This window comes from Brassica napus, chromosome A7, assembly GCF_020379485.1.
Source record: "Brassica napus cultivar Da-Ae chromosome A7, Da-Ae, whole genome shotgun sequence".
NCBI classification, from domain to species: Eukaryota; Viridiplantae; Streptophyta; class Magnoliopsida; order Brassicales; family Brassicaceae; genus Brassica; species Brassica napus.
Genome location: NC_063440.1, coordinates 11,251,459 through 11,279,228, shown reverse-complemented (window position 1 = coordinate 11,279,228; position 27,770 = coordinate 11,251,459). Strand labels below are relative to the sequence as shown.

Sequence of the window (27,770 nt, the reverse complement as noted above, 5' to 3'; positions counted from 1 at the left end):
TTTTAAAAATAAAAATAACCAAAATAGACTTAAATATTTTATCAAAAGAAGTACATATATACTTATACCATGGGGTTAATTAATCTAGACATTAGGGTTTAGAGTAAAGGGGTAGAGTTTAGGGTTTAGGGTTTAGAATTTAGGATTTAGAGTTTAGAGTTGAGGAGTGGAGTTTTGGGGATAGGATTTCAAATTTTAAAAATTTTAAAAAATTTAAAATTTAAAAATAAAAAATGCTATTTTGGTCATTTTAGTTTTTGGAGTTTATTTTTTGATAAAATTTTAAAAATGTCTATTTAAAATAATTGCTCTTATAAGTATTTGAAACTAATTATTTTTAACTAAAGAACACAATTCTTAATAGCAAACTCAATTTTGTTGCCAGACGAGGTAATCATTTTTCTTATAGGAAAATAAAATCTAAATCCAACGGTTGAGTTTTCAATACTTTGTAATCTTACGGACAAGATTTTCTTTCTCCTATAAAATCCAACGTCATCAATCTCTTTCACTAAAAGACGTGTCTTTCTGGTCTTCGCCTTAATCAACGTCTCTCTAAAAGATGCACTCCTTCTATAGACGCCCCTTTGTAAAAGGTATCTCATTTGTTTTCTTTTGGATTCAACGCGTCTTATCACTCTTTTTTTTCAACCTATATATGGAAATTTCAAATTTATTTTCCCTTTTAACTCATCGTCATCCAAGTATATGACATTAATTTTCCTCTCATTCAGTTCCATCATCTCCCTTCGTAACTGTTTTTGTCTCTGCAATATTTATTTCGATTTCACCTTTGTTTTGTTAATTATAGGAAAATAAATCAACCAGTGGTTGCTGTTTTATTTGAAGGGGCATCTATCTCTTTTAAAATGTTTCGGATTGCATAGGAGGAGATGGAGTGAATCATGTCTTCTTTTTGGCCAACCAAGATTACTTACCGATTTCCAACTTATTTTGTCTCTGAGATTGGTACTTTCCAAATTTTTTTTCGCTGCAGTTAATTATAAGAGTTCTAATTATAATGTTTTCTACTCAATTTTCTTTTCACTTTTCTGTATTTTTGTTAATTGATATTTGATGTTTTGTCAGAAGAACTGATCTGAGAGTAGCTTTCTATTTTCTAATTCTATTGACGTCCCTTTTCATACGTGTATGAATAAAACTATTTATAAATGAGGCATAATTGTTCAAAAAACACCGAATTAGAATTTAATAAGGAACAACTCTCATTAAGGCACTGAAAGATGTAAGAGACAAAACGTTTGAAAAACAGAGCAGGTGAAAAATGGTTGGCTGAAGAATTTGATTATGTTTTCCAGAAAACAAATTGGTTTACGAATATAAATACAAGCATTAACTCTTCATAATATAACGTACTCTATGTATTAATTTTAGTTTATAACTCAACTGATTACTTTATCTTTGAAATGTCTCATAATATATATAGACAATCAAGAAACACTATGTGAAGAGTCACATATGTTCAAAGAAAAAATACATATGTTCACTAAAGAAAAGATACATATGTTCAACAAAGAGATACATCTTTTAAGTGAAGAGTCATGTATCTTCGTTTAAAGAAAAAATAAATCTCTTTAGTTTTTTATATGAAAAGTTGCATTTATTAGTTTTTAAAAAGATACAACACTTAAAATTTATATATTTTAAAAAGTAAAAAAAATGAAAACATACAATATTTGAAATTATAGTGAAAATTCAGTTTTTATGAACAAAGGCAACTTTTCAACATTAATAAGAATAGGGATTTGGAAGTATATTTTGATGTAATCACTATTACGAAATTTAGATCACTTGATTAGCAGCCTTTTACAAAACATCTTTTAAATCATTATATAAACCGCGACTTTTAACCACCGTAACATCTACTTATTATTTTCCTCACATCAAACCATAACCATTACATCATCTTCTTAGTTCTCTTTGAAATAGATATCGCTGTAACCGCTATTTTTTTTGTATTTTAGATCCCTTTATTATCACCCTTTCACAAAACAACTTTTAAAACAATATATAAACCCTGACTTTTAACCACCGTAACATCAACATAACATCATCTTCTTTTATTCCTCAAATGAAACCATAACCGTTATGTCTTTTTTTCCTAAACATTGTAAAAGATGATAGTTATAAGTACGTGTAAGAAAACAGCAGAAAAAGACAAATACGCTTTCAGTATAAGCTTAGATGGTAACACCGTATCGGTTGAATCGGTTTGTGTTTCCGATTTGCTTTCTCATATGAAATATATATGCTTGGATCGACAAAAAAAAATTCTGCACGTTGTAACATTTTTTTATCCTTCGATCTTAAAATGCGTGTGTATGACTTAAGCTAAGTTCAGGCCCGGCCATGAAAAAAAAAAAAAAGACGTATTGTATATTTTTGTACAGAATAAAGTTTGCATTTAACACAATAAGTAATCTCTACACTAATGAACACATCAAGACATTAACTTAGAATTTCTATATGTAACAAAAAAAAATAGCAACAAATAGCAACATAAACATTTTTTTTGAAACTGAACAACATAAACATTTATATAAACTAAAATGGAATATTATTATTTATGGGTTTGTTGGTTTGTTTTACAATAGCAACAATGACAAGAAGGACACGGTAATAACATGTAACGGGTATAAGCAAATTTGTATGTACGAAAGACAAACATTTTCATATAGTATAAGAAAATTGAGACTAATGATTTCATTATTTCGGTTAGGATTTTTTGTTATCCAAACACGTAAAACTCTTCCTACTATTTTTTGTTTATAACATTTCATTTGAATATCTTCTAAAAATTTGTAATCAAATAACTGCTTAGATCTTTTTTTCCACCATTTTATTATTAGTTTGATTAGTAAAAATTTTATTTTGAGAAATGCATCTCAGTGACTATTTATACATTTTAAAAATCAATTTGAATAATCACAAGTCCTCAATTTGAATAGTCACAACTCTTCAATTTGAATAGACACATTCTTTCAATTTAAAGATAGTTATTTTGAAAAGATGCTTATAAGACTTTTAGAAAAGACACAACCTTTTTGACATCTTATAAAAAAGACACAACCTTTCAACATAAGTGAAATTCACAACCTTTGGAATTAATTGGGATTGCTATTATTAGTAGATAGTAATCAGAGTAAATGTTGAATAAAAGAATTTCACTTGACTGTCAATTTTTTGGCGTAAACTGGAGTAATAAAATGTTTCACCTTTATTATTTACGCTATATATACCATACAATCAGATGCTTTGTAGTCAGGAAATCCAAAGTCCAACCAGAGTCTCATCAAACCGGCCATCTAGATGGTATCAGCGAGAGAGGTTCATTCCAAAGAGTGCATATCAACAACCATACTGAATTTTGGCATGAAACCAATTTTCACGGAAGACCAACTCAACAATTCATTACTGAGGTTTGGAATTACAAGAAAATCTTCACGGAGGAAAAAGTTATGGATTTTACAAACATGAGGTTTCCCAGACCGTCCAGTTGTGAGTATCAGCTCTTAGAAGTGGATTTGAGCCCAACCATGAAGCGGTCCGAGCCAAACTCAATTATGGACTTCAAGAGGGATTTTTTTGGATCCAACAAGCCAAGAATCAAGAGGAAAGGCCCAGTGAAAAGTTGAAGATATAACCATTTTCCCTACACCGGTTATAAGGAGAGAGTTATGGAAAGATTGGAAAGTCAATTCGGCCAACAATCTCCAAACCAAGAATACTCAACCAAGGCAGCTTCCACACGATCCAAGACATCCAGAGGACACATCCAACATTCCAGAAGAGCCTTACATCATTTTACCATACACCAGCAAGCATTGGAACAAGATAATCTTCATTTTGGGTAACTTGCCTTTTTCAGATTCATTCTTGCTTGGAGGAGTTAAGGACTAACAGCTCTTTCCCTTCCAACCAGAAGATACCAAGATCAATGTGAGTTTATTCAACAATCAGAGACTCCTATTTCGTGGATACAAAACCAAGATATCAAGATACAAGATCAGACCTTCCAAATGGCTACAAATCAGCCTAACGGCTAGTTCATTGAAGACAAAGACCATCAGCTTTATTTTCATGTATTTCCTTTCCTTTCTAGAGTATTAGAACATTGTTGTTTAGTCAAGGTAGAGCCTATATAAGCTCAAGACCATTCATCATTGTTACCCACCCATGATCATTTTGAAAGTAATAAGAAATTGTTCTGTTTACAAAGTTGAGAATTCTTTGTTAGTTATTTAGCTCTAGGTGTGTGATTCACTTGGTGCTACTGAAACCACGTCCAGAGAGTCTTGTGTGATTCAAGTCAGTCGGTTAGTCCATTAACTGAAAGAGTCAATCCCTATCCATCGATCCATTCCATCCACCGGCTTAGTTTGAGAGTGTTCATACGACCAACAAACTTAAATCCATTGCATCCACCATTTCGACCATCCTTTCTATCTTTTCATCATATTCTTATTCTATGTTTTGTTCTTAGTTTAATTCATTTTAATCCATTTGCATTCGTTTTAGGTACATCTTTCTTGATCAGCCTTCAATCGGCTCATATTGATCCTATATCATATCTACGTTCGACCAGCCAGCGAACCATCTATCAATTCGTGGGTTACCCCCATGTGCCTACAACACTCGTGGTAAGAAATCAGATCGATGAGACCTCAAAGCGCCGGTGTGTCCAAGAACCATACATTTTTTCGCCTGACCGTCAGACCACCACCCGCAGAGTCGCCCGCTGGCCCCAAAATGCTGGAACCGAAAGATTAAGGTCCGACTTTGTAACCTTAAATGACGCAATCCGCCGGAGAGAAACCATCAAGGGAACCTCCTCCTAGGTCCTAGACATCACATACCTTCTCACACTCATGGCGACGAAACCGAAGACTCCGAGCCGGAGAGAAACCATCAAGGGAACCTCCATCCCGTATAACAAAACCTCTGACATCGAAACTCTTTCCACCAATTGCTATGAGTACCAATAGTGACATAAATAGTCAAATCAATCCTCTTAAATCTTTCCATATATCACAATTCGGAATGTTACATGTTGACTAACAGTTTCTGGCACTGTTCCCATCGTCCTCTGACGGGAAAATTGGCACCTTCCCCGACGAACCACCAGAGCGGCAGTGCTCACCTAGCATCCTTCCGGATTTTGTATCCCACTGGATAGACTTTTCGAGTACATTTTTATATTTTATAGATTCAAAATTATGATCGATTTCAGTATAGGGCAACCTTGATTACAAAATAATAATATCGTATCCTAGTGTTAAAAGGAAATTGTCTTATCCACTCTCACGGGCGCCTTTTGACTTCTTGTTTCGGCGGAACCTATTTGTCTTGAAAATCTCACTTAAGGTTCATGAACTTTATAACATGCGAATATTATAATGATCTTATTTTTCATCTAAGCAACCCCCATATATAGTTTAAAGAGATAGTTTAAAAGTATATTTAGTCTGACAACCAATCACAAACTTACACAGAATCTAATACATCAAAATGTCATAAATTTATCAAACTCAGTACGTCATCCCATTGACTTCCCCAGGTTTTAAGGTGACACAGGCAGCATCTTCATTCCTGCGCCTGAAGGAACATGTGCAGATGTGCCAACTTGTTCAATTTTAATCTATTTGATCAAACCATTAATGACCTTATTCTTAAAGCATTATTACCAACCTTTGTCTTTTTATAAATCTTAGATGCACACAGATATTTAAACATTCTGTCACGTAGTGCATTAATCTCTTGTTTTATAAAAATGACAGTTAAAAAACGCCAAATTTGTTTTCCGCCAAAAAAATGATAAATTATTTTGACAAAGAAAAAAGGAAAACAAATTAATAAATAAGATAAATATTCACAAGACAAGACTCTTGTAAATTGAATTATCCGGTTTGGAGACGGAGACCTTCCAACACTTAACCTCTCCGTCAAGACTTCCACTAACGATTGAAAGGACGCCGTCTGACTCCGAATCTCTAACTGCTGCAAGCGACTTAACCGGTTTCGTGTGACCGGAAAGCACCTCCAAACAACTATAACAACCGTCGGTTCCGCGCCGCCAAATCCTGACCGTCCGATCAGCAGATCCACTTAGGAGCAAATCAGACACGTTAAACAAGCTAAGTATTGCTTTGTCGTGTCCTCTCAAAGCACCACTCACCGCCATGTAGTTAGAGCTGTCCACTCTCTCCCAAACCAAAATTGACCGGTCACACGAACCGGAGAACAAGACCGATCCGTCGTCGTTTAATGCCAGAGCGTTAACAGCAGATTTGTGTTTTTCCAATGTCGCGACTAACTCGTGTCGTTTCGAGTCGTCGGGTTTCGCCCAAACCCGAATACGTCTGTCCGCGGATCCAGTATAAACGGTACCGTTAGCAGAGACGGCGACGGCGTTAACGGCGTCATCATGGGCTTTGACTGATTCCTTGCAACGAAGATCGGAAGCTCTCCATATCTTCAGTGTCTTGTCCCAAGAAACGGAGTAAATGAAGCCGTTATTAACGGCAAGAGCGGTAACGGCGTCAGCGTGTTCGATCCAGAGACGTTTCTTGTGACGGCGAACCTGAACGTAGTTTTTAGGGAGAGCGAAACGTCGCAAACGGTCGTTTAAAGTAGGAAGCGTCGTTAACTGTTTGTAACCGCTTTTCGCGGTTAATTTCCAAACTCCGATTTTACCGTCCTGATGAGCGGTAAATATTTTCTCACCGGAGAAACCGACTGACTTGACGGAGCCTGAGAAAGGATCATGACCGTTGAAAGTGTCGAGATGAGCACACATGGCGCGATCGTAGATGCTGACTTCGTGTCCGGAGACTGCGAAGAGATAACCTCCGTTGACGGCGAGACAAGTGACGGGGAGACTCCGTTCGCGGAGTTTGAACGAGGAGGTAACGGAGTGAGAGACGGTGACGGCGTGAGTGTCGGAGGGGATTTTCTGAAGAGATGGAACAGAAGGGAGTGTCTGGAGAGAGAGACTGCTATGGAGGCTGCTTAAGCCGGTGGCTTCGCTGAGCGACGATGACGTGGCGCTATCGTCGGAATCTAAATGCTTTAGAGATTTTTGTACTCGTCTTCTCCGGGAAGAATCCAGCCATGACATAACCCTCATGCTTGTTAAGTTTCTCCTTTCTCTTATGAGTATGTATCCTGTTTGGTGAGAGAAGTTAAGCTTCGTGTAGTTGAAGATGAAGACGACGAAGAGATATGTCTATATATATAGAAGCACTTCGTGCAGAGAGATTCGCCACGTGGCAGTTAAGTACAGAGCTTAAACTAAAAAGATTGAGCATTTGTACTTGGAAAGATCCAAGGGTATTATGGTAAAATCAGCGCAAATAGTCAAATACTCAATGGTGTGTTTGTGGGGTAAAAAACAAAGAACTCGAAAACAAGTGAAAAAGAAGAAGAGATAGGGTTTGCGTTACAGCATTGATGAGGTTGGAAGATAGCGCATGGGTCAAAGAGAAAGTAGGACCCAATAGTTATGAGCAAGTTCTATCATCAATATAGCTAAACTAATGAGGTTTTTGAAGATGAATCATTGTGATCAATAGTAGTAACAAATGGGTGTGAGTGCATAAGTGGGTTACTTGGAGGAAAACCGAAAATGATTGTAGATATTGGTCACATCGTTGCTGGAAAGTGGAAAGTTGCTAATTAAAGAGAGACACAATGAATGGCCCGGGCCAATGTCAGAACTCAGAACAGAACCACATTGTTCATTGAATAGCCGTAACCAAATGGATTGATAAATATTTTACTTTCTAATAAAAAGATGCAAGTAGGAAAAGTTGGTCGTTACCTCGAGTGGACTGGGAAGCAGCGATGATAAGAAATTGCCAGCCAAGAATAGTGAAAGGTAAGTTGGGAGGCTCTCATACCATATTCTTTCTGATATTCCAAGAACCTACGATTTGATTTGTAGCCAGGAGAAAACGTCAGGTATTTTACGTCAGCTAACTATAGTTTGCTATATGATCTATCATACTAACAAAAACAAAAAGCTCATTTCACAAACAGAAAGAGAATACATGTATGTTAAAAGCTGACCAATCCGAAACCAACGTGGTCCAGACTTACAAGGTTCGTTCCATGTCTTTACTATCCTCAATAGGATACTTGTTGGTGTTGAATCACAGTACTCATAAAATGGGCCGTTCAAACTCGCCCAACTCCCCATAACTGAAAACCAAAGATTTAGTGGGAGTTAACACAAACTACGAATTGATCACCTCACAGAGTAGAAGGTAAGATTGAACAATCAACATTAACGGTGGACCATAAAGATTTGGTGCATATGAACTGTCTTTGCTAATGAAGATTAGTGATAAAATTATATTATTTAAAAATTAAAAGACCAATGGCGGATGCATCTTTTTCCTACGCACAAAAATAGCCATATATAATTTATTTGTACTACCATTCTTTGGATTCAGACAGTTCTTCGATAGATACATATTATTTCATTCATTTGTTTTATACCAATTTAATTATAGCATTTATCTAAATCATAACGAGATATATCATAGAAGATCAACATTCTAGAAAGTTATATGTTTTTTGACATTCTAAAAAGTTAAGCACTCCTACGGTCTTTTTTCTCTTGTATCCAAAACTTCATGATTCATTTACAAACACCATTCCGTGCATATTAATTGGCACGTTTTACATTGTTATTCGAAAGCTTTTCTTTTAAATAGTCGGTTTGAATGTTTTTTTATGCTAAATCGAATATTGAATATCCGGACGGTTTGTAACAATTGTGGAACTTTCCCTATCAAGTATGACAGATGAGAACGTTGAGTATAGTGCTTTAGATTGTTGTTATATATTTGACAAGAATAGCCCAAAAATGTCGTTATATTTTGATAAATAAGACTAAAGAGATAGTAAAGAGAAGAAATAGATCGAGAAAGCAAAAGAAAAAGAAAAGAGGTCGCACTTTAAGTAAGGACCAAAAGAGCAAGTCACCAATATATGAATTATGAACCGTATGCACTACGCGTACGGCTTTTTCTTCACTCGTCGATGGGTCCCTGAATGAGCTTCTTCAGTGGAAGATGACCAAACCCAACCAAGAAACTTGCATGTAGCCACATCCTTTAAATTCCATGATGTTTTTTTTCCCTAAAACACCTAAATTTCAAATTCCATGATGTAATGCACGTATTTGTGAAGCCAAAGCTAATTTTCTTCATTACTTGGCTACGAAAACTAGTGGAACTAGTACTTGTTTAATATTACACATTTATAGAAGAAGAAGCTATACCTAAAAAGATGGTATCGTGTGTATCTTCGATCATAACTCCCATAATCAATGCCCTTCTCACCGTTCCATAATCTATCAAACACATGCATTTAGAATAAGATTGTACTTTCTTTCTTACTACGAAAAAGATTGTATCCAGTGGTTACGGACTTCTACGGCTCTACCTGATTAATATGTATTTTTGTATCTCGAAAACATGAAAGGATTGAATAGTACTATTTAATCCGCAATTCCGCATTTTATCCTTGCTAGAGGAAATTTTCGTTTTTTTTTTCAGTTTTATTACAAAACATCGTTTCTCACAATAAAGGAGAAACATATTACAACACGACCATCACAATCATCCATACATATTAATAGTCTTCAGTCAGAATAATCTTCTCATGATAATACACACCTCAGAGAAACAAGAAAGAACCGGCGATGGATGCAACACCAACGAAGACCGCAGAGACGCCAAGAGCAGCCGCGCCGCTGTCAGCAGCATCAGTAGAAGGTGAAGGTCCATTACTACCGTAGGAGGAGTCACTTCCTAGAGGACCAGCCACAGCTACGTCACCATCACCTGGAGAAGCAGCTGCATCGTCATCGGTGGTTCCAATGGTGTCCTCGCTCACTGGAGCTTCGACATCGGTTACGGTAGCAGCCGGAGCTTTGGAGGGTGACGCTGAAGGAGACGGAGAGGAGGCAGCTGCGGCGAGGCCAAGGATGGCCAAGAACACAAGGCCAAAAACTACGACAGCGTTTTGGCGACCCATTCTTCTCTCTGTCTCCTTGTACGTAGCTCTCTTTTAGTTTGTCTTAGGGTTTAACGTTAGAGATTGTGATGATTGGAGAGGAGATGGGGTTGCTGTGTATATATAGTTGTGTTGTATGACTGAAACAAAGAAAAATAGAAAACGTTCTTACTACGTAGGAGGAATACCGTTCAATCTAATGTAGATCAACTGGAATGTCTAAAAATGGGTTTGCTAAGGTATATATTTTTGAATGGTAACGAGCCAATCAAGAAAAAAGAACGGTACCATGCCAAAGCATAGATGAATACGAATATTTAATTTTTATTTTTTTTGGTTGATGAACCGAATAAAATGAATGTACAATATTCATATTATTTTATATACTTGTTTATCGAAACGTGAATGTCTGATATCTTACAGGCTAAAACGAATGCATACAACAATTTTATAGTTGAAGTCAAATTAATTGAATGAATATTTTGATCAAAGTTTATAAAACATCTTTAACTAAGCCTTACTTAGGCATGGATACCTAAATGTGAAAAAAAGTTCTAAGAATAATTCTGCTGGGAAGGTTATCATCATCATGATAAATAAGAAAAGAAGAAGGTTCCCACCATAAATCTTTTAAAAAATCTTTAAAACTCCAAATTGAGTGAATAAGAATTGTGTAAATCTCATAATACGAATTAACTATTTATTCGTTAAAGTTCTAATTGGTAACAATTAAAGAAACAATATGAATGAAGAGGAAAATAATGACCAAGAACAGAATAGTAGGAATGAATCCCTTGTTCCTTCTTAATTTTTATAAAGAACATTTTTTGTTCTATAATTCCTTGAAATTAAAGGAATGATAAAGAATCAGGTGTCACAAATATGAGGTGTAAATTTGAAGGAATAAATAAGAACTAACTATTCTCATACATATATTTTTGAATTATACAAGAGTATTCTGGCCACATTGGTCCAAACTAGTCACGTGTTGCCACATGTCAGTTTCTTGTCTCTTGTAATATCGAAATGTTAATTTCTCAGTGGCCAGGAACTCTGGTGGCTTCATCGTATTGTGCTTTTTACACTCAACTATTCTCATATATTATTTTGGTCATACTGTTGGTCATCATTTACACCCTAAAACATATTTTCAGTTCTGGACGCTATAGTAGAACGCTTAAATCAATACGTATTTAACATAGTGAATTTTTTTTGAGCAAAAGTTTAACAATCAATACCATTAAAAGAGGATCATTCACTTAATAAAAATTACACTTTCTCAAAAATACCCTTATTTTTACAAAGGATGAATAAAATTCATTAATGGCATTTAAGTCTTTTGGTTTTGGGCCTACATATACACCTAAATAAATCTATAAATAATGGGCCTATATATATTTAAAAGATATACTAACTTTAAATATAATATATGTATAAATATATTACGAACTATAAATAAATTAGCAAACATGAAAATATCATTTTCTTAAATATACATTTTTCAATACAAACCAAAATCACATATCCTACACCATATATCATATACATATTTGAATATCATTTTTCCATTTATAATGTCATTTTATACATAATATTGATATGACAATTACAAGTGTTCAAGAAAATTTTAAAAACTATATTAAAATTAATTTTTAAATCTAAAATAAAAACACAAACTTATAATAGGTTATTAATGACAAAAATAAACTAATATTGTCATATCAATAAGTTTTTTGTATTATCATTTTTTATTTGGATAACATAATAAAATTTTATCAAATTCTAAGGAATCACTAATTTATGTAATATTAATAAATATATGAGTAATTTAATCAATTTTTAAAAAAAAATTACTATTAGATATTTTGTAATCGGATCAATGGTATCAGATTGCAGGTTAATAGTGAGTTTTTGGATTTTTACCTGGTTATATCAGATTTTTAATTAACGAATTTTTCATTAAATCCGAACTGGATTATATACAATGTATCGGGTCTATAGGTCCAACCATGAATCTAAGTCAGATATAAAAACAAATCTTAAAACTCAAACATTATCATAGAACAACTACCATATTTCAAAAAAATACCATATTTTGAAGAGAGAAAAAATGATAAAACTCTAAAAACTCAATTGTTATGGTTTGACACAAAAATAATGGTAATTTGCAAATCAGTTTTCGATTAATAAATAAAAAACAAACAAATCCGCGCTTTCTAAGCGCGGATCAAAATCTAGTAGTGGTTATATGTGAAAGATATACTATAGAAACTAGTAAATAATCATATTTACCATCGGAGTTCACCTCTGCAGCTATTCCCACCAGAAAATTGAAATCGTAGTCCTCCATTGCAAATTCATTTGGCTATGCATGGGGCCTTGTCGATTCAATTTTGACCCCAAAAAAACATCTTTTCGACCTCAACTCAAGTACAGGGAGTTCCAAAATAACCAACGTGCCAAATGAAAATGTATATATGGGCCTTAAGCGGACGGCCCAAATACTTATCGTAGGCCCTTAAATAAGTCTCGATTTTACGATTATGCCATCATGTTAGGGTTTTAACACAACCATTTTCGCTCTCAAATCTTCTCTCCACTCTCCTTCTCCCCCCAAGATCTGTATTTCGATCGGATCGAAGAAAGCTTAAACCTCGAAAATGGCGCTGGCGTTCGACGAGTTCGGGCGTCCGTTCATTATACTGAGAGAGCAGGATCAGAAGACGCGTCTCAGAGGCATCGATGCTCAGAAAGCCAATATCGCCGCCGGCAAAGCGGTGGCTCGGATCCTCCGTTCCTCTCTCGGACCCAAGGGAATGGACAAGATGCTCCAGGGACCTGACGGAGACGTCACCATCAGTTCGTTTTCTCACCTCTTTGATCTCATATCTTCGTTTCGGATCATAGTTTCAATACTCTCTGTGAACGGATCCATCGATTTGTTATTGTCTGCGAGCTTAGTTAGTTACTATTGATAATCGATTATTTATCCATCGAGCTTAGCTTATTTAGTTTCTTTTCTTTTTTTTGGTTTATAACGTCGTCGTTTTGATTATCTAGCTAACGATGGTGCGACAATCTTGGAGCAAATGGATGTTGACAACCAGATTGCGAAGCTTATGGTTGAGCTGTCACGGAGTCAGGATTATGAGATTGGTGACGGCACAACGGGTGTTGTTGTCATGGCTGGTGCGCTTCTGGAGCAAGCTGAGCGTCAATTGGATAGAGGGATTCATCCTATTCGTATCGCTGAGGGATATGAGATGGCTTCTAGAGTGGCTGTTGAGCATTTGGAGCGTATATCTCAGAAGTTTGAGTTCGATGTTAATAATTACGAGCCTTTGGTTCAAACATGCATGACTACTCTGTCCTCGAAGATGTAAGATTCCACCTTTTAATGATCTCAACATTTATATGGGTGTTTAGAATATGTTACCAACTTTTTTTTGTTTTGCTTGTTGCTTCAGTGTGAACCGATGCAAGCGCAGTTTAGCTGAGATTGCTGTGAAAGCAGTTCTTGCTGTTGCTGATTTGGAGAGGAGGGATGTTAACTTGGATCTGATCAAAGTAGAGGGTAAAGTTGGGGGGAACTTGGAGGACACTGAGCTTATATATGGAATACTGGTTGACAAAGACATGAGTCATCCACAAATGCCGAAGCAAATTGAAGATGCCCACATTGCTATTTTGACTTGCCCATTCGAGCCACCGAAGCCGAAGACTAAGCATAAGGTGGACATTGACACAGTGGAGAAGTTTGAGACGTTGCGCAAGCAAGAGCAGCAATATTTCGATGAGATGGTTCAAAAGTGCAAGGTAGGCTTTAATTTTTTTTTTTCTTTTGTCAATGAAAAGTTACCTTTATGATATAATTTAAGTATGCTCCATATGTTTTTGAAACTGCAGGATGTTGGAGCTACACTTGTTATTTGCCAATGGGGATTCGATGATGAGGCAAACCATCTATTGATGCACAGGAATTTGCCTGCTGTCAGATGGGTCGGGGGTGTTGAATTAGAACTTATCGCAATAGCTACAGGTATGACATTTCCTCCAACCTTCTACTGCTAATGATATAATCAGTTTTGTAGAGTTTATAGGATACTTGTTTTTTATGTAGGCGGCAGAATTGTTCCAAGATTCCAGGAGTTGACCCCAGAGAAGTTAGGGAAGGTACTATTTACTTTCAGTTGTGTTGTTGCCTGTATAATTAGTGGAATGTTAATATCAGACCATTGAATCCTCACACTTGTTCATGTTCTTAGGCTGGCATGGTCCGTGAAAAATCATTTGGCACAACAAAAGAACGAATGCTGTATATTGAGCACTGTGCGAACTCAAAAGCTGTCACTATATTCATCCGTGGAGGTAGTCATAGCTTTTTCTTTTTTATTTGTTAACAACATTGACTTTTAAGGAGCTGATAAGATATAAACATTGATGTAGTGAGTTTAAATGCTTCACTGTATATGGTGGACAAAGATATTGTACTAATTGATTAACAATTCGTTATGGTATATGGTTTAGGTAATAAGATGATGATAGAAGAAACAAAGCGTAGTATCCACGATGCTCTGTGTGTGGCAAGGAATCTCATCCGCAATAAGTCAATTGTATATGGAGGTGGTGCAGCTGAAATCGCATGCTCACTTGCGGTTGATGCAGCTGCTGATAAATACCCTGGCGTCGAGCAGGTAAAGGACGATCTTTACTCTTGGCTTTGAATCCCAAGTGAAATCATTTATCTCACAAATCTTAACGCTGAAGACATATTACTAATAAATAAACTTCCGTCTACTATGCAGTACGCAATAAGGGCATTTGCAGAAGCGTTGGACTCTGTACCTATGGCTCTTGCAGAGAACAGTGGATTACAGCCCATTGAGACACTCTCTGCGGTTAAATCTCAGCAACTAAAGGTATGTGACCTGGTTTTCTATTTTGCCATCGTTTTGTTTGTTGCATTCGGTGACTGAACAAAGCATTGGCCATTTGTGGGTGTATGATGAACAGGAGAACATTCCTTTCTATGGGATAGATTGCAATGACGTGGGAACAAACGATATGAGGGAGCAAAATGTGTTTGAAACATTGATCGGGAAGCAGCAGCAGATTTTGCTTGCAACTCAAGTCGTTAAGATGATCCTAAAGATCGACGATGTCATCTCCAATTCTGAGTACTGATGATGTACTGTGTCGACCTTAGTACTATCCTTCGGCTTATTGCGTCTTTATTTTGTTTGCTTTCTATTAGCTTTTGACACTATTCGACAACAATGTTTTGTTCCCCTCTTGGCAAGCTTTTATTGTAAGAACATCCTCATTTTGTGTTCAAGGTTTTGATTCTATCCCACTCTGTGTTTTTCAATACTGAACCAAACATAATACGGATACGGTGTGTTGTTTGCCTTTGTTCCATCAACAAATTTACAGAAGTGAAAAAATTGGAGTTCCGGATATTGTTTACATTTTCTATTCAAAGTTTAATCACAGATTCACCAAACAAACCTCCATTTTTAGAGTTTGTGACAAAAAAAACCTGTTCTTTTAGAGTACAAACCATAGTCGTATTAGGGTAAAACCTGAGAACGAGGATAAACGTATTTATACTTATACGTAAGAATATGAATAAGGAACACGAACTAAGCTTCAACGAATTACAAAACCCATTTGTGATTGACCATTTCCTAAGGTCTTTCTGCACATATCTAAACTGTAAAGACCACTGTCCCCCCACTCCTAAGATCTTCCAACTTTGTTGCATATGGGCTAAAAGACCAAAGACCGAGATTCCTCCTCTCGCCTTATTCAAATCTCACTTCCTCTTTCTTTGTTCAGCTTCCACCTTTAGTGTCACCCTCTTCTATTCTTCATGAGAATGGTGTTGTTCTGTATCATGGCCAACGCCATGAATGGATGGCTTCCCATTCACAGCGACAGAGCCATCAGCTGTTTCTCCCACTGCTGAAAGTTTGGCTTTCTCATTATTTCCTACAGCGACATCAGCTGTATCAGATTTCTCCTCCTGTTCCTGTACGCTGCCTATATTTTGATTTGACAGAGCTGCTTCAGCTTTCTGCCTAGCGTCTTCTTTTTCTCGTCGTCTCTTTGCTTCTTGCTCTTTGAGCAGCCTAAACCTGTTGAATTACATCGACATGTTAAAGAACAAATAACTTCTAGTAATGAATGAGACGCTTCAGAAAAGTTTAGTCACCTTTCACCAGGTTTGGGCCCTTCTGAGGTCACTTTTTCACCTCCCTTCTCTTTTGGTACTTTCAGTTCTGAAACAGGCTTCTTAACTAGCGGTTCTGAGATAGACTTCTCAACCTTTTGAGTTTTATCTTCCTTCATGACCAAATTAGTTAGCTTCTCCATCGGATTTTTGGCACCACCGTATTTTTGAAGCCATACTTGCTGCGCTGTGCTCAAAATGTTATTGGTCAACCTGCAAAATCACACTTCAAAAAGTGAGATTGAGAAACAAAGTGGAAAGTTGAATCCCCACCAAAATACACAAAACTAGTTGCTGCTCCTCACCAATAGAGACTTAAACCCGAAGGAACTGATAGTGCAAAATAACCAATCATCAGGGGAAGAAACTTCGTCACCGCTTGTGAGCTCTTCATTGCTGGATCATTACTCTGAGAAAAGACACGATGATTATAAATGTCATACCATAACTTTCTACGTTGCATAAAGGTTGAAATTAGTTAACTGAATGAACTTTTACATATTTCTATTTATATAAACAGCTTATTGTTCAAGCTATAGCTTACTGCTCACTAGACTCAAATATGCCAGAAGATGCTATACCTGCGGCTGCGAGGACTGCATGATTTGAATGGAGAGATACTGAGAGAAGATGAGCAATAGAGGTAAGACCAGATATGCTAATGTGTCCGACCATCCGAGAGGTGGGTGTCCCTCCTGAGAAATAAATTGAAAGTTTGTATACATCAGCAATGAGATTCAACACCTCCACCACTCAACTCCTCTTCGATCAGTTCATTTAAAATCAGTTTATATGCTTGAATAATAAAGTTTAAGCAGAGTTACAGGAACTAGGCCTATGGTGTAGAATGTAGATTCTATTTAACAATAATAAACCACGCCACTTAATATCAGAGGTTCAAGATTGCCACTTACAATGAAAGGGAACAACCAAGAGATTCCACTGCCGCTCTGTCTAGCAGCAACAGTTGTTGGACCGGCAAGAGAAGGTATCCAGAAAAAGCCTTCCGTCAAGAGTCCCTTGAAGTTGGAAACAAGTATCCAACAAACAACTTGTCAGAAAAGAATCTCGAAACAATTAACAGATATAAGAAGATAAGATTTCTTCTGCAGGTACCTCATCGGCAACATTAGAGAGGGCTCTATATAGGCCAATCCAGACTGGTATTGTGGCTAGTGTGGGGAGGCACCCTAACAGAAAAAAAAATGAAGATATAGCTTAACCACAAGCTGGAAGACGTTAAGAAAGAGATTATGTTTCTACTGTCTCAAATGGAAAAATCTGAAGCAATCAACTTTACCTGCAAGGGGATTGATTCCAGCGAGTTTATACAATCTGGCAGTTTCAAGCTGAATTCTCTCCTGCAAAACATAAACAAGCTCTCTGTTTTAACAAGAGGGCTACATTCATAAAAGTTAAAGCTATAATCTTTGGTAAATTCATAAAAATCACTCCACAATGATGAAACCAAAAGCTACACGCTTGTTCCTACATTTTTTCCTTCAAAATCCATGAACTAATGATGGATTTAGTATGGACATCAGGAAAAGCTTTTCTTTATGGAAGAAATGGTTATTACCTGATCACCAGCATAGCGTTCCTGAATGGCCTTAATTTGAGGCTGCAAAGACTTCATAGCCATAGCAGATTCGACCTGTACAGAAACAAACCACCATTTCAATAAGATAATTGAACCTTGGCTCTTAGCAAGTAATAGAAACAAAGTGAAAAGACCTGCTTTTTCGTCAATGGGAACGTAGCAGCCTTAACAAGCACCGTCAGTAGAATGATAGCGAAGCCATAAGAGTAAGGTACATGAACTGTCGATAACCCATCTTTCAAAACCTGCAATTCAAATCCTCACCAAGTTCAATTACACAGCAACTTAATAGATTCACAAAAAACGAAGAAGAGAACTTTACCTTGAGAATAGTTTCCATGTAATTGGCGATACCAGAGAACCAATCACTGTTCTGCTTTGTAGTAGTGCCGGAAACAGATTCGAATGTTTCGGAGGACGAGACGGCGGCATCAGCGATGGTGTAGAGAAGACTCTCGGCATGGTCCTTTATCAAATCGAGTGAGAAGCCTGGGTCGGGAAACGAACCTGGTCCCAATCCGAATTGAGCCACCAACGTCCGACGACAAGACGAAGAGGAAGACGACGGTCTGTGGATGAAAGGGGAGCGGCGGAAGTGGAGGACTCTGCCTGTGGAGAAAGATGATGAGAGGATAAGGCTCGTCGGCCTTAGAGATATCGAAGAGGCCATCTCCAGAGAGAACACAAGACAAGAAAGGTGAGTGAGTTTTAGGGTTTTGGTCCAGAAGAAATGGGGAGGATTTGGATTATCGCAAAGTATTGTATCTTTGCTTCACGTCTCTCAGTCTCAGTGCGCGAGACCGACCATGAAGTTAACAATCTTTGTTATGTTCTGAATTTATCTAATCCTGTCGCTGCCACCAACTCACTCACTGAGGAGTTTATAATTCCATTTTAAATTGGGCCAATGATAAATAATTTTATTTTCGTTGATAAAGCCCAACTAGGGCCTAGTTAAATTACAGGCCCAATTTATTTTATTTTCTCTCTTCTTCTAATTTTCCCTTTTTTTTTTCTTACATTTATGTTTGCTGAGAACTCTTTCGATCCCCAGATCGATTCCCTTCCGTCCGTCGTCTCTCAAATCACCTCGCCGTTGTTTCGTTTCGCCGCCGTCTCTCTCGCCCTTCCGGTACATACTTCTTCGTTTTTCAATTAAGCTATCAATTGACTTAGTGAAAGAAGCTAGATTCTTGACTATGATGGAGCTTCTTTCTCGATTTCGCTGCAGTCATGATAACATCAGATTCTTTAATTTTGCTGTGTGCTTTCTCAATCAAAATATCAATCAGAATCTAAGCTAACTCTTTCTCTGGATTGTAACAGAATCGATGATTTACACAGCAATCGACAATTTCTACTTACCAGAGGAGCAGATAAAGAACTCACCTTCCAGGAAAGATGGGATCGATGAAGCAACCGAGACGACACTTAGAATCTATGGATGTGATCTCATCCAGGAAGCTGGAATCTTGCTCAGACTGTATCCTTCTTTTCTTCTTCTTTGTCTCCGTATGTTTTTGCTGATAGCTCAATTGTCACATTACATAGAGCTTTAGATATTCCTTAACCTTTATATTGTTGAATCTTTAGACCACAGGCTGTTATGGCTACTGGGCAGGTTCTTTTCCACCGTTTCTATTGCAAGAAGTCTCTTGCCAAGTTCGATGTTAAGGTACTACTTACTTATCATCTGTTTCTTGAGGCCTTTGAACTTGATAAACACATATGGTTTTAGTCTCAGTGTGAAGATTCTTTACTATTGTGACAACTGCTTGTAACCATAACGGTTTTGGTGTTTACCTTATACAGATAGTTGCTGCGAGCTGTGTCTGGCTTGCGTCCAAGTTGGAAGAAAACCCCAAGAAAGCAAGGCAGGTCATCATTGTCTTCCACAGGATGGAGTGCCGCAGGGAGAACTTACCATTAGATCATCTTGATTTGTTTTCCAAGGTTAGTATGCATACTGCACCATTACATGATCGATTCCATATTTGTCATTTTGAATGTTTTTTTTTTATGTATATCTGTGTCGTGTGCAGGCAAATAGTTGAGGCGCTGCCTTTTCTTTTATATGTTTTGCTTATATCTTTTTCCTTCCCTTTTGTTTATCATTTTTGTATCTCATCTTATTCCCACTTGTTGATTTTCTGCAGAAGTATTCTGAGTTGAAAGTTGAACTAAGCAGAACTGAGAGACATATACTCAAAGAGATGGGCTTTGTTTGTCATGTTGAACATCCTCACAAGTTCATCTCAAACTACCTTGCCACACTTGAAACACCTCCAGAACTGAGGCAAGAGGCGTGGAACTTGGCAAATGATAGGTAACCTCGAGTCCTACTATGGATATTATTTAATATGATTGATTACTCGAGTTAGATGTACATCAATTTGTGTTGATAGGTTTTAGTGTTGACTTTTCAGATGAAGCTCGGCATAACATATGCACTTTTCTATTTTGAGTAGTGTTGCTTTCTCAATGTTTGATCATTACGTCTGTGATGTTTTCTTATTTGATCTCTTGTGATAATGTCTATATATGCAGTCTGCGTACAACCCTTTGTGTAAGGTTCAGAAGCGAGGTTGTGGCTTGTGGGGTCGTGTATGCTGCTGCACGTAGGTTTCAAGTACCTCTCCCTGAGAATCCACCCTGGTGGAAAGCATTTGATGCAGATAAATCTGGTATTGACGAAGTGTGTAGAGTTCTTGCTCATCTATACAGTCTTCCAAAGGCTCAGTATATCTCAGTCTGCAAGGATGGGAAGCCTTTTACATTTTCCAGTAGATCCGCGAATTCTCAGTCTCAATCAGCTACAAAGGTGAGATAGATCGCTATCTAAGTTTTTTGTAATTTATGCGAAAGCACTAGAGTATTCCCCATATCATGTTGATGTACTTTGCCACTGTGTTACAGGATTTTTCACCGGCGGTTGGCGATGCTGTTGATACCAAGTGTCCTTCCGGATCAGAGTCTAAGGATGGAAAGATTACTACACCGCATGAAATGGCTACAGATGCGAAGAAGAGTGATACTGAGTCAAACAGTCTGCCAATTGTTGGAGACTCGAGGGAGGAAAGAAGGAAAGTAGGAGAGAGTGATAGAGAGAAGGAACGAGGTAGAGAGAGGGACAGGGTTAGTAGGTCTCACAGAGACAGAGGCAGAGATTCTGACAAGGAGAGTGATAGGGAGAGAGACAAACTAAAAGAGCATAGTCATCATCGGTCAAGAGATAGACTGAAGGATTCTGGTGATAGGTCAAGACATCACTCTTCTCGCGATCGTGACTATCGCGAATCGTCGCACTCATCGAAAGACCGTCGTAGTAGGCACCATTGAGTCAAATCTTCTTGTCACCAAATCTTTCTCATCGTGTGGGACAAACCCTTAAACGTTCTGCTTGATGTTTAGACATGAGAGTCATGTACTTGATTTGTGTCAGTGAAACACCCATGTCACGTCTGACCGTACTCAATTTAGCATTATGTGAGGTACCACATGCCTAGTTAACGTTTAAACACAACCAAATGCAGACGCACATACTGAACCTAAATTCATCAATTCGAATCTAAACCGATCTGAATCAAATGATGATGGAAAGACCAAAATAGTAAGCGACAACAACAAATAATCAAAGAGACAGAATAGTAACATAATAGATTGGAGGGTGATGGTTGAAGTCGGATTCATAAGTAATCACTTTGCATTATGTATCTGTGTTACGGTGTCTGCATTCGGTGCGATGACCGTCTGTTCACTCCCATAATGATGATGATTGATGGTGGTGGTAAGTGGCCCTGCAACAAAACATCACGCACGTGATTTATGTCAATAAAAATTATGTATCAGTGTATATAATTCGAATAAATTGTATACTATTGAGTAAATGAGTTTGTGTTCCAAAAAATAAAAATATTGAGTAAATGAGTTTATTTGTACTAAAAGAAAAAAAGAGAGGGTGCTATGTACTTTCTGATTCAGGACTGCGCTTGGCTTTGAAGAAAAATTTATATGCGAACCAACCACCAGTTCCAAGAACAGCTATCGACGGAATTGAAATACTAAGAGACACAACTAAGTTGCCGCTTTTCTCCCCTGAAGAATCTTCACACACATTTATCACAAATTAGACTTGAACCAGCACTATTGTTCCCACCAAAAACAAAGATTTGAACCAGCACTGATCTCATGTGTTGAAACCATTATTTATTTCAGTTAACATACTTATTTACGTGACAATTTTTTTTCCCGTCTATATTAATTTTTTTTCTTTACGTGAATATCTCATTTACAAAATGAAATTTTTAGATAATTGTAATCAATTAATAAGTTTTACAGATTCGTAATTTTTTTCTGGTGTGTACCGTATTAGTATAGCATATACGATTATGAAAAGAACAAGTACCGGATTTGCCTCCACCACCACCGGAGCCTGAGCTGCCACCACCACCGCTAGGGCTTTCCCCACCACCGCCAGTGGTAGGGCTTCCGCCACCACCACCTGTGCTAGGACTGCCGCCACCACCACCACCAGTGCTAGGACTACCTCCACTGCCGCTGCTAGTTGAATTTGTCCCGTTTCCAGCACTATTGCTAATAACATAAAGCTCGAGAGCATTGATGAGTGGGTTCAAAGTCGAGTCTGGTTTAGCTTTAAATGTTAGATAGGGAAGACTTGTCGTCACGACAGCCCTCAGAGAAGCTTGAGTCACTGCCCCGAAAGGTGGCGCAATTACACTTGGACCCACTTGTTTGTTATCGTAGTTAACGTAGAAAGTCCGCTTTTGGTCGGAAGCAAGGGTCAGTGGTTCCGAGAAGTAAAGGACAATGTAAAATGTTACTCCGGAAAAAGGTAGTTTTATATCATAGAAAGCCATGTCTTCCCGAGACCAAGCGGTCCGAAGGACAATCTCAGGTGGTCGATTGTCAGCCCCTGAAGTGTTGATAGAAGTGGCAGCACTTGTTAGAGTTACGGTTGAAAGTGGTGTTGGCGCCCAAATTCTATCGTAAGGATCAAACGGGGACCTGTAATAAATATTTTATTTTCAATTGTTTTTTTTTGGTCTAAATGTTAAGAAATTATTTTCAATTGTTTTTAAAATACATTCGATATCAAATTTGTGAACTTTTTAAAAAACTGTATTTAGTAAAAAATTTATTGGTTTTAATTTATGTAAAATAGTTAAATACATTTACAAAATTCTGTATGATTTTTAATACGGGTGAAAACACCAAAATATATATTAAAAAAATAACTATTTATTTACCAATTGAAGAACTGCTTATATGATGATCTTTGACTTTGGATCTATCTAATGTTTCCAAAGACATTAATCCGGTTCCGTTTTACCAGGAACCATCGAACATGTTCCGATTTAAACGAATTTGTCTTTAAGATGATTTTAAATATGCATATTGAACAAATGTTAATCGCCTAGATAAAATCCGATGATATGTTTACCTTACTAAATCCTGTACCCTACCGTAGGCGGTTCGTTGCTGGAGAATGAAACCTTCCTTAGGACCAAGATCGGTGTACATGGAGTCGTCCAGCCTCCGTATTTCAATGGTAGACACAAAAGGGTTTTCGTTCAAAAACATACGGAAAAAGCATACACTAGTATTACCGCTCTCAGGAATATATATCGCCTCGGATCGTGTACCGCTGATCGATGTCACCGTGACGACCGAATCTCGATGTTTCCCATCATACACGACATCAAACTTGGGAGCCTTGTTCTCTCCGTCGTAGTTCCCATAGTTGAATCTCGTCCGAACTAATACTTTCCCACCTTTATCGACCGGAATGTTGGAGTAACAGTTTGTCTCCCCCGTAGGAAAATACCGGAGCGTGGTTAGAGATTCAGCGGTTGTGACTATTGGTTTAAATGTGGACGTCAAACCGGTGGTTTCAAATCCGGTGTCTCCCACCCACGTTCTGTTGTCCGCATCAACGTGCGAGCTTGATGATCCACAGTCTATATTTATATCTGAAACCAAGCCCCATCAAACTAAAATTAAGTCTAACATATCCATTATATATGACAAATTAAATATTTTTGAGTTACTTAAAACCTCAATTTGAATAACCAACCAGCTGCATTAGAAAGGATTATGATGGAAAAACTGAGGAGAAGGCAAATAAAAGAAGCCTGAGCCATGCTTGTTTCTTTGGTCACCAAGAGACGAAAATCTGGTTTTCATGGGCTTATTTATACGTGCATGGAAAACATTGTTTTTACATCTATAGTCCCTATATTGTAAAGAAAATATTTGATAACCTGCACTTTCTAATTGTTCTATAAGAGCACCAGCATTAATGTACCCTTGGTTGGGGTTCATAATTTGAATTTTTTATTGTTTTTTTTTTCATTTTTCGTTTATTATTTAAAATAAAAAAAAATTAACCAATAGCGAATCGCCACGTGGCGTGGAGCCCGCTGAACAGTAACGACCCAGGTTCATACAGAAGGGGCGTGGAGAGCCAAGATCATCACTGTTACATATTATAATATATTTTTTTTCTTGAAAAACGTGTGAACCCCCCTAGTGAACCTCCAATGCTAATGCTTTAACATCCTTGCTTTAGTGACGAAAACAGAAAGAAATCATAAATGTCGTTTATCAATATAATATTTCAGTTATGATTTAGGGCTCCGGATGTCAACTCTTTCCAATGAAATTTAATCTTAGAAACACACACTATGCTTTTTTTTAAGCACATTATCTATATTTGATATGATCAAAACGTGGGTCGAGGTAATGCCACAAGATGTACATTTATAAAGACTGAATAATTCGATGACAACAAATTAATCCAAGAAATATGCGACGAGTTTCTAAATCCAACTGTTAGTGGTTAAGGAATGTTCATTGTAATGATAGATTGGTTGACTTAGTCGACTGTAGAAGTTCGATGGGTCGTCGTCGTCCGTTGTATCAATCATACGTAATGTGGTACCGACTAATTATAAACCAACTTCCTTGAGAATTAGTTTACATTTATTTCGTACGACATTGATGTTATAATAGAAAGAATACGTACGACAGCTTTTCCGCAAATTTTAAAACAAATGGTTGTAAGTAAAGTAACATTTCAATTTTTTGTTTGTTTGAAAAACATCATTGTTAAGCTGTCTAAACGGATTCAAGTTATTAAAAGTCAGGCTAACATACTTGAGTGCAACTTGAACTTATTAAACGTTTTGGCTCAGTTTATTTATCTACACATATCTAGCTGGAAATAATCTTGTGTGTTTGATTTTACTTAACCTCCGCTCACATCTATCATCTGATTCAATATATACCTCATCTCCCTTCAATCCTTCTTTCTTCTCACTCTCTGTTATATCTAGCTTTTAAATATATTCTTAGAAAGTTTATTTTTCGAATGATATTTAAAATAAAACTGTAGACAAGTCACTACAAGAAAACAGCGTAATTCTGACGGACATTCTGACGGAAAATGAGATCCTCGGAATATACCGATGAAATACCGAGGAAATCATATTTCCTCGGAATATTCCGAGGAAATACCGAGGAAATCATATTTCCTCGGAATATACCGATGAAATACCGAGGAAATCATATTTTTTCGGAATTTCTATTAATTTATATTGTTCCTCGGAATTTCCTCGGAATATTCCGAGGAAATTTCGAGGAACACATGTTTGGGGTTTCAAAACATCAAATTTTTTTGCCCTATATCATTTCTTATACAAATGCAATGCATACCATTGAGGAATCTTTGTATAGATGATCATAAACCATGAAATAACAAAATTTCAAAACGAATTGTAAGTATTCCCTTTACCGTTCATTAAAGTGTATAAGTGTTCCTCTTATGTTGTGGGGATTTCGTTCATACAATCGGAAAAGTGTTATATAAGTGTTTCACTTAAACAAATTTTTGACTTCATAATCAGTCTAAGACACTTAATAAGGGTTATATAAGTGTTATTCAAACCGCAAAACGTTGTTTTCGGTTTAGAAACCCTACTTCCTCGGAAAAGCCTCGGAATATTCCGAGGAGATTCCGAGGAAAACCAAGTGTTCCTCGGAATTTCCTCGGAATATTCCGAGGCTTTTCCGACGATTCAGGGCTTTGCTTTTAGGGTTTCTGTTTCTTCGGAAAAGCCTCGGAATATTCCGAGGAAATTCCGAGGAACACTTGTTTTTCCTCGGAATTTCCTCGGAATATTCCGAGGCTTTTCCGAGGAAGTAGGGTTTTTAAACCGAAAACAACGTTTTGCGGTTTGAATAACACTTATATAACCCCTATTAAGTGTCTTAGAGTGATTATGAAGTCAAAATTTGTTTAAGTGAAACACTTATATAACACTTTTCCGATTGTATGAACGAAATCCCCATAACATAAGAGAAACACTTATACACTTTAATGAACGGTAAAGGGAATACTTACAATTCGTTTTGAAATTTTGTTATTTCATGGTTTATGATCATCTATACAAAGATTCCTCAATGGTATGCATTGCATTTGTATAAGAAATAATATAGGGCAAAAAAATTTGATGTTTTGAAACCCCAAACATGTGTTCCCCGGAATTTCCTCGGAATATTCCGAGGAAATTCCGAGGAACAATATAAATTAATAGAAATACATGCACAGGATATTCTTTTTCCTCGAATTAATGAAATTATTCCGAGGAAATTCCGACGGATATTTAAGTGGCCGTCGGAATTTCCTCGGAATATTGTCATTTAACCGGGCAAACAAGCCGCCAAATATTTCGCAAAAATTGAAATTGAAAATACTGAGGAAATTCCGACGGAAAATATCCGTCGGACCCTAGGTTTTATAAACTCGAAACACATCTTCTTCCCCATTTCTCTCTTCTTCCTCTCCGGTGATCTCTCTCTCCTTCCGGCGTTCTCCACCTTCTCTCGCGACGATATCTCCGGCGAATCCTCTCCATTCCCTTACAAATCATGTAAGGACCTTATCCCACTCTCTTATGTCCTATTTGTTAGGTTCTTAAGTAGATTTGATGATTTTAGAAGTTTTTTGATAGATTTTTGTTAGGGTGATTGGGTAGGATTGTGATTTGTTGTGTAATAGGTTTAGAATTGTGATTTGGTTGTGTTGAATTGATTTAGAATTTTTTTATAAATTTTTTATTATTTTTGTATTTACAAAACGTTTTTCTATATAAATTCGATTTTACAAAACGTTTTTTGTATATAAATTCGATTTTCGGATTTATAAAAGATGATTTCATATTTATAAAAATATTTATATTTATTAAAACTAATTTTGTATTTATAAAACATTTTTTTGATTTATAAACACTATTTTTTTAATTTTTGTATTTATAAAAACTATTTTTAAATATAAAAAACGTTTTTTGTATATAAATTTGATTTTTGGATTTATAAAAGATGATTTCATATTTTAAAACTAATTTTGTATTTATAAAATATTTTTTTGATTTATAAACACTATTTTATTATTTTTTGTATTTATAAAAGCTATTTTGTATTTATAAAAAGATGATTTCATATCTATAAAAATATTTATATTTATAAAACTAATTTTGTATTTATAAAACATTTTTTGATTTATAAACACTATTTTATTATTTTTTTGTATTTATAAAAACTATTTTATTTTTATAAAAAGATGATTTCATATCTATAAAAATATTTATATTTATTAAAACTAATTTTGTATTTATAAAACATTTTTTTTTTATAAACACTATTTTATTATTTTTTGTATTTTTTAAAAAATATTTTGTATTTATGAAAAGATGATTTCATATTTATAAAAATATTTATATTTATTAAAACTAATTTTGTATTTATAAAACATTTTTTTGATTTATAAACACTATTTTATTATTTTTTGTATTTATAAAAACTATTTTGTATTTA

The 27,770-nt window shown here is 36.3% G+C and overlaps 6 protein-coding genes across 6 annotated transcripts; 2 read left to right on the top strand and 4 right to left on the bottom strand.

Moving 5' to 3' along the window:
• Positions 1-5,763: 5,763 nt before the first annotated feature.
• On the bottom strand, positions 5,764-7,610 carry LOC106358068 (protein JINGUBANG-like). The gene has a single exon (XM_013797807.3). The coding sequence runs from the start codon at positions 7,145-7,147 to the stop codon at positions 5,891-5,893; it is 1,257 nt and encodes a 418-aa protein (XP_013653261.2). The 5' UTR covers positions 7,148-7,610; the 3' UTR covers positions 5,764-5,890.
• Positions 7,611-9,509: 1,899 nt separating this feature from the next.
• Positions 9,510-10,150, bottom strand: LOC106356347 (anther-specific protein BCP1-like). The gene has a single exon (XM_013796114.3). The coding sequence runs from the start codon at positions 10,063-10,065 to the stop codon at positions 9,706-9,708; it is 360 nt and encodes a 119-aa protein (XP_013651568.1). The 5' UTR covers positions 10,066-10,150; the 3' UTR covers positions 9,510-9,705.
• A 2,447-nt stretch (positions 10,151-12,597) lies between these two features.
• On the top strand, positions 12,598-15,397 carry LOC106358069 (T-complex protein 1 subunit epsilon). The gene is made up of 9 exons (XM_013797808.3): positions 12,598-12,903; positions 13,105-13,423; positions 13,512-13,860; positions 13,951-14,083; positions 14,165-14,217; positions 14,310-14,412; positions 14,572-14,738; positions 14,850-14,963; positions 15,058-15,397. Exons 1-9 carry the CDS (start codon positions 12,705-12,707, stop codon positions 15,226-15,228), a joined length of 1,608 nt encoding a protein of 535 aa, XP_013653262.2. The 5' UTR covers positions 12,598-12,704; the 3' UTR covers positions 15,229-15,397.
• Positions 15,398-15,538: 141 nt separating this feature from the next.
• LOC106358070 (ALBINO3-like protein 1, chloroplastic) lies at positions 15,539-18,735 on the bottom strand. The gene is made up of 10 exons (XM_013797810.3): positions 18,199-18,735; positions 18,011-18,121; positions 17,856-17,930; positions 17,577-17,637; positions 17,393-17,466; positions 17,191-17,295; positions 16,858-16,971; positions 16,582-16,685; positions 16,259-16,489; positions 15,539-16,181 (listed from the first exon to the last, which is right to left on the bottom strand). The coding sequence occupies exons 1-10, from the start codon at positions 18,544-18,546 to the stop codon at positions 15,908-15,910; spliced, it is 1,497 nt and encodes a 498-aa protein (XP_013653264.2). The 5' UTR covers positions 18,547-18,735; the 3' UTR covers positions 15,539-15,907.
• A 107-nt stretch (positions 18,736-18,842) lies between these two features.
• LOC106358071 (cyclin-L1-1) lies at positions 18,843-21,346 on the top strand. The gene is made up of 7 exons (XM_013797811.3): positions 18,843-19,008; positions 19,203-19,359; positions 19,470-19,551; positions 19,689-19,829; positions 20,033-20,202; positions 20,424-20,697; positions 20,793-21,346. The coding sequence occupies exons 2-7, from the start codon at positions 19,208-19,210 to the stop codon at positions 21,213-21,215; spliced, it is 1,242 nt and encodes a 413-aa protein (XP_013653265.2). The 5' UTR covers positions 18,843-19,008; positions 19,203-19,207; the 3' UTR covers positions 21,216-21,346.
• A 233-nt stretch (positions 21,347-21,579) lies between these two features.
• Positions 21,580-24,218, bottom strand: LOC106355178 (uncharacterized protein At1g24485). The gene is made up of 5 exons (XM_048735501.1): positions 24,158-24,218; positions 23,971-24,069; positions 23,338-23,866; positions 22,282-22,901; positions 21,580-21,980 (listed from the first exon to the last, which is right to left on the bottom strand). Exons 1-5 carry the CDS (start codon positions 24,216-24,218, stop codon positions 21,838-21,840), a joined length of 1,452 nt encoding a protein of 483 aa, XP_048591458.1. The 3' UTR covers positions 21,580-21,837.
• Between the last annotated feature and the right edge of the window lie 3,552 nt (positions 24,219-27,770).

Coding starts and splice junctions, on each gene's coding strand:
- LOC106358068 (XM_013797807.3), bottom strand. CDS start 7,147: ATGAGGGTTATGTCATGGCTGGATTCTTCCCGGAGAAGACGAGTACAA.
- LOC106358071 (XM_013797811.3), top strand. CDS start 19,208: ATGATTTACACAGCAATCGACAATTTCTACTTACCAGAGGAGCAGATA. Junction 20,203..20,423: donor TGGAACTTGGCAAATGATAG/GTAACCTCGAGT, acceptor CTATATATGCAG/TCTGCGTACAACCCTTTGTG. Junction 20,698..20,792: donor AGTCTCAATCAGCTACAAAG/GTGAGATAGATC, acceptor ACTGTGTTACAG/GATTTTTCACCGGCGGTTGG.
- LOC106356347 (XM_013796114.3), bottom strand. CDS start 10,065: ATGGGTCGCCAAAACGCTGTCGTAGTTTTTGGCCTTGTGTTCTTGGCC.
- LOC106358070 (XM_013797810.3), bottom strand. CDS start 18,546: ATGGCCTCTTCGATATCTCTAAGGCCGACGAGCCTTATCCTCTCATCA. Junction 16,686..16,857: donor TGCAGTCCTCGCAGCCGCAG/GTATAGCATCTT, acceptor GTCTTTTCTCAG/AGTAATGATCCAGCAATGAA. Junction 16,490..16,581: donor TCGGGTTTAAGTCTCTATTG/GTGAGGAGCAGC, acceptor GTGATTTTGCAG/GTTGACCAATAACATTTTGA.
- LOC106355178 (XM_048735501.1), bottom strand. CDS start 24,218: ATGAACCCCAACCAAGGGTACATTAATGCTGGTGCTCTTATAGAACAA. Junction 22,902..23,337: donor AGGGTACAGGATTTAGTAAG/GTAAACATATCA, acceptor TATTTATTACAG/GTCCCCGTTTGATCCTTACG. Junction 21,981..22,281: donor TGGTGGTGGAGGCAAATCCG/GTACTTGTTCTT, acceptor ATGTGTGTGAAG/ATTCTTCAGGGGAGAAAAGC.
- LOC106358069 (XM_013797808.3), top strand. CDS start 12,705: ATGGCGCTGGCGTTCGACGAGTTCGGGCGTCCGTTCATTATACTGAGA. Junction 14,084..14,164: donor ACTTATCGCAATAGCTACAG/GTATGACATTTC, acceptor TTTTTTATGTAG/GCGGCAGAATTGTTCCAAGA. Junction 14,739..14,849: donor AATACCCTGGCGTCGAGCAG/GTAAAGGACGAT, acceptor TCTACTATGCAG/TACGCAATAAGGGCATTTGC.